This window comes from Dufourea novaeangliae, unplaced genomic scaffold (assembly GCF_001272555.1).
Source record: "Dufourea novaeangliae isolate 0120121106 unplaced genomic scaffold, ASM127255v1 scaffold741, whole genome shotgun sequence".
NCBI classification, from domain to species: domain Eukaryota; kingdom Metazoa; phylum Arthropoda; class Insecta; order Hymenoptera; family Halictidae; genus Dufourea; species Dufourea novaeangliae.
In genome coordinates this window covers 1-6,190 of record NW_015374603.1, presented here as the reverse complement: position 1 = coordinate 6,190, position 6,190 = coordinate 1, and the positions used below count along the sequence as shown (strand labels likewise).

Genomic DNA, 6,190 nt, shown 5'->3' with positions numbered 1-6,190 from the left:
TAATGATATTTTTAATTTATTAATATAGAGTAATTTAATAATGTAATTACTATACACTCGTGTACAGGGGATAAAAAACCGTTTTTTAAATTTATAATATGACCTAAATAGGTAATTGTTTCATCAAGTCGCAATTTTTGTCATAAATAGTTTTTGGGCAACCGTAAGTTCTAAATATAATTTCTAAATTACATTTTGTTGCTCTCGAAGCAAGGGTTGAATGGTTCCAAAAATAATTGTTTCTAATTCGTATATAAATATTCTCTCACAAGATAGTTACAAAGAGTGGTTATTCTAGATTAGGGGTCGGAAAACATTTCAGAGGGAAAAGCCAAACCTACCCCTCACAACAATTTGAAAATTATTCCAGAGCCATAAATATATTTTTACAAATAAGCGAAATTTTAAATAATATTATAACAAGTTGTAATATTAATTATATCTTTAATAAGTGAAGAAAAATTACACAAAAAATTGCTCTCACTGGTTTTAATCAGTGTGCGCATTGAGTTTGCATTTTCTTAGAAACTTTCTGAATGTTCCGTTTGTAGTCGTTTTCAATTTAAGGGACGATTCCAAGTTGGTATCAGTAATTTGGCTCTTCAATTAACATTTAATGAAATTCATGTTAAAAAACGATTACTTACAGAAATATACATATAGACCCAAAGATACTGAGAATGCTAATAAATGCCAATTTTTTCAACACATAATATGAGTCCGGAAAACTATTCGAAGTATTTGAAATCATTTAAATCATTTTATTTTAATTTTCAATTTTACTTCAGAGCCATATCTAAATACACGAAGAGCCGCAGTTTGCCGACTCCTATTCTAGGTAACTGTTATAAGGAACCAAAATTTCCTACTATTTATATCCATTCTGGTTACGGTTCCTCTATGACTTTCCCTTATGTCACAATTTGGAGTGTTTTACATGATCCATGCATGCCCGTTTTATAACGTCATAGAATACATGTACTTGAGTAATTAGAAACAATTTGTTTCATATAATCACCTTAGTGATCAGATATTCTTCAACGAAACAGTATAATACTCCTATGCAAATTACGATTATACCGTGTCTGTTGACTAAAATAAGGAAGCATTTTTATGTAAAATATTACAACAAAGTACACTTACCAACAAATGTTCCGCAACAATGCACTTAATCGGGGACCGTATATTTCCTTTTCTGCTTGTCTATACAATGGTTAGAATAAAGTACTCAGTGGGAAATATGCGACATCGACATACGAGGTGTAACAATACAGTATCCAAAATAATTCATTTCAAATGTTTCTTTTCAGAATTAAACAGGTGTGAGGCTATTACTTTCAAAGTAGTTTCATCGAAACCACACCCGCATTTTAGCGTCGAATCCATTGAAAGTAACATTTCTGATAGTTACTACACTTCGTGGCGTTCGTTGTAATACCAGCGTTACATCATGAGGTGTGACAATACAGTTTCGAGAATAATATAACGTCCGCCAAATTAGCATATAATAGAAACAACTGCGTCTAATGACAACAATATGAACAATTATGTAGACATTGACGGAAACAAAATTATTCTCGAAATTTTATTGTAACATGTCAACATAATGAGGGTATTAAAACGTAAACCAGAAAGTAACTAGATACTAGAAAGCTTACGATCATTGGATCCGACGCTAAAATACTTGTGTATAATCTTAATGGGACTACTTTGAAGGGGGTGACCTCACGCCTGATTGATTCACAAAATAAAATTTTTACATGAATTATTCTCGAAACATTATTGTCACACCTTGTATTCTCTTCCCGTTTAGTTTCGTAAATTATGTCTATTCATTGATTTCCAAATGGACTGAAACTATCTCGTTTGCCACCAGTAACATTAAGTGATGCTTCGACGACGTCCAAGAATGGACTAAAATCTCTCTCGAAAATGTTGCGAAAAGCATAGATTTCCGACGCGGACACGATGCAGCCATTTGTTGTGCATTCGTCCGGTCTGTATAAATATTTCAAAGAATATTGCGGTGATTACAACGTTCGCCAGAAAGAGAAAGAGATGGCCAGAGTATTGGTTTCAGGTTTCTTGCGATGTTACAGAATTTCGATTGAAATTACAGAAGCAAATGAACAACACGCGAGTGCATGCTAAAATCAATTGCAGTGAATTCGAGCTTCAGAGGGAACAGACATTTCCAAATAAAACCATGTGCTTGAAAGACCAGTGAATTTTCTACTCTAATTTTCTACTGTCTTAAAATCTCCTTATTCGACATAAAACTCAAATTTCATTCTAATCCCTAAACTGGAGTACGTTCCATGTATAGAGCGGAGTTTACTTTTCAGGATATCGCAAGAAGTACTGACATGTAAGAGGCCGAGACTTTCATAATCTGAAAATGACGAAAATAGATTTATTTATATTGAGGAAGCTAATTCCAAGCAATTTTCTAAATCATAAGAATACAGGGTAACCCAACAGACAAGTAACACAAAATTTTCAATTTTACAATCTCGAGAGTTCTTATTGTAAATATTGAAAAGTTTGTTCCTAATTCCGCAACGAACTATTTACTCCGATGTTTAAACATTTTTAGACAAAACATCTGCAAGGATTCGCAAATTAATTGTTTGATCTTCAATTTAGTAGATGATCGGTAAATTTTTTAGTACACTCTATTTTTTTAGAGCATATTAATTAGCTTTATTCTTTAGAGCTTTATACTTCATTCTTACCTAAGGATACAGTGGAGCGATTTTATCTGCATATTTTAAGAGTAAATGGATTACAGGACGTTTACCGAATAAAATTGTACAACAATGTAGTATTTCAAACCTAGTACGGTCGTAATATTTTGTGATTCATTTGTTAGGAACACCTGTCAACCTGTCAATTCTATGCATCGTCAGATTCGTCTACCGGTGGAATTAGTTTTTACTGAAATGTCTAAACTTATGGTATCGTTATCTCTGTGTCACCCTGTATTATCCGCGGAATTTACTATAACATAATGCGTTCAATCTACTGATACATTTCGTTTGCAAAGTAATGAGCCACTGCCCCGTAAATACTTTTTACTGTAAAGATTAAAGTAATATTATAGTTGGAATATATGTAAAAAACTTACACCAGTGAAGCTTTCCAAATTAAGAGTCGAAAATTTTCCGAATGTAAGGGGAAATCCTTTCTGAGATCTTAACAATAAAAGCACTATTAGGCGACTTTTGCTACTTTCTGAATCATACCAGAGCGAATTATACGCAGCATTTCCCAGTAGATCACTCTAAAAGTTAAAAAAAATGTTTAATAATTCCAAACAATGGATTGTATTTACTAAATGTATAATTTTAAGCGTAGAAATGTATTTCAGTTTTTTTAAGATGTATAATGGCATTCCGAAAAACTTGAAGCAGCCATTTTTCTACGTAAAGAATACATATGTACTTCTCGGTAAATATATATGTGTTTCATTAATAAAATCATATACTATGGGGAATAAAGTTAGGGCAAATCTTCCTATGATGTTAACTAAAATTTACTAAAAACTGACTTACACCATTAACGCTTTCAGCGACTTATATAATGGAACTGTATGTAGTTTATTATTAACAGTGCATTAGGTGTAATTCGTGTTAATTAATTACTTTAGTGTCGAGATACTCTCCAGCGAAACAGTATATGAACACTTCCAAAGAAATTACGAAATAAAACACGATAGACTTTATCATTAGGGGAAGTCCATTTTCCATCTGGATTGACTGCAACGTGAAATTACGTTTATGTGAAATATTATACGTCTATTTAGATACATGTGTATGTAAATAGTAAATGTATATGTATAAATATGTGCATAGTGTTGCGAATTTATCACGACTAAATTTTGTTCGTCCCCTGTTTTGGTCAATCCATTTAAGGAATTTATCCTGGGATAGGGACTGCGATGGTGTAGGGAGAAATAAAGGTTTATGCTATTTCTTGATCTTAAAAAATCTTTACTGATCTGTGAACAAATGCTTAAAGTACATGTTCGAATGCCTGGTAATGTAACGAGGTGACGCGACAACTGATTGTGTAAAACTGGCCCCGAGCTCTTCAGTTCGAGCCTTTTTAAGATGCCCGTTTCCACCCCCTGTCCTCGAGGTTTTTCCTGTATAAATCCAATGCCGAACGTCTCGGGGTAATTTCCCACCACTACCACGTGCCGAGCCAACTCCAGGCACCGCGCGATTTCTCCAACGTGAGAAAGCGCCGGAGACATAGTCCAGACGCAACACCCCGATGCTCAGAAATTTCCGAAGGACAAGTCCTCGAAGACTTCCGCACCTCGAGTGGTACGTCTCGGTCCGTACTTAATTTATTACGGTAACCCTGGGTGGCCCAAGCATGCACAGTGTGGAAACGCCCGGCTAACGCTCGAGGACAATTTTTGGGTTTTGTCAACCACTCTAATAGTTTAATAGTTTATCCCCGGGAACAGGACATGGTCGTAGCAATTCGTTACGAACGTAACAATAGATTAATGGAGTACTGTTACTTACAATTGCAACAAGAAATCCTACGCAGCATGTGATCAGAGTGTTCGACACCAGTTGACTTAAAGCTATGTACGTGAAGAGTTTTTCAACTTTCTTCGTAAATACGATGATTTCCTGATGCCTGCTAACGACGAATCGTAATTGTCCATTATCTTCGGAAGATGCAGTCGTTAGTATGTGGCACAATACGTCGACATGACATCCCACATGTAATATCTAAACAGGACATACAGTCATAATGCTAGAAAGTCACGTAATCAAATGTGACAAACTAGAGACTTATCACAAATTTGTTTAAAGAAAGTGGGGAGAAATGAAATTTTGGACAGATAGGATTGAATGATATTAGAAATGAATTTTAAATTATTCTATATTCATTACTTGGTACGTTTTCATTGCTTAATCAATTCCTCCTTTTTGCTATGGCATCAGAATGCAACCGAATGATAAAAGTGAGAAAAAAAATCGAAATTCAAAATATTAGAATTTATTTATAGAAAACAAAATTAGCAATACAATTTGACAGATTTTGAAAAATTATTGTACCTTCTAATGCAATATGTTTATTTGCAAGATATCGAAAATTACTGATTTATTCGATCGTCGACGTGGATCTCTAGACACTAATGCTCAATATCCAAAAAATCATTCCTAGAATTATTTGAAGTGGTTTTTGAACAACTTACAAGAGGATCCGATCTAGGTAGAAGGATGTTTCGTTGTATTTTATACATAGAAAGCATAATGCGAAATGAACTTTACATGAAAACATTATTTATTTAAAATTACAATTTGTCGTTACTGTAAACCTTGTATCTAGTATCTGGTGGCCACCGACTGTAGCCGACGTTAGACTCGAATGGGTTAATAATAATAAATTACGAAATGAAATATCAGAATCGTGTATTTTTTCATACTTGTAAGTACATAATACTTTCTTCTAGTCTTGTATAGATAGCATGACACAAACTTCAATATGCGTTTAAATTCTTATCGGTAAAACACGACATTATTGTCCTCGATTTTTTTTATTCGCTGAAATACAGTATTGAGCACTGTTTAGCAATATAGACAATAAAAACTTATAAAAGCTTAATTTCTTTCAAATATTTTAAGAGGGTTTACCGATTAAAGTCATAAGTCATTAGTTTTATCATGTATAATAACTTTCTAATGTAAATGATTCTACATAATACGTAATAAAAGTATAAAATTTGCCAAATGGCCAACAAATAAAAAATTGCACTAAACGCTTTCAGAATACAGAAACGCTTTACAATGTTCCCGGAAATAACTTTATATGTCATGCAACATAGACAAAAGTAAAAAATAATTTTTTTTTCATAAATGTTAAATAATATGGGAATGAAAGGGTTAAGGAAAAGTGACAACGCCGATCGCACTTACCGCCATTACAAGGAGAGCAGTGAAAATACCAAAAGTGATCGCGGATGCAATGTGATGGAGAAATTGTGCCGTCACTGCGAGCTCATAAACTGGCGTTTCACTGACATCGAAAGGCAAATCCATTTTATGAAGAAGCTCCCGCGAATCATTCGTGTTTTGAACCGCGAATGTGCCGGCCGCGTAAAAACCCACGGACATCAGATAGAGACAGAGAATCACGCTCGTTAAGCGGACAGAGAGATCCGCCG

General features: G+C 34.1%; 1 protein-coding gene across 1 annotated transcript; it reads right to left on the bottom strand.

Annotated features, from left to right (window-relative positions):
- Nucleotides 1–3,127: 3,127 nt before the first annotated feature.
- LOC107193202 (odorant receptor 4-like) lies at nt 3,128–6,065 on the bottom strand (the record flags this gene model as incomplete). Its single annotated transcript, XM_015582606.1, has 4 exons — nt 5,943–6,065; nt 4,539–4,751; nt 3,645–3,758; nt 3,128–3,283 (listed from the first exon to the last, which is right to left on the bottom strand). Coding segments are annotated over exons 1-4 (606 nt in total), but the record flags the coding sequence as incomplete, so codon positions are not given.
- Nucleotides 6,066–6,190: the final 125 nt, after the last annotated feature.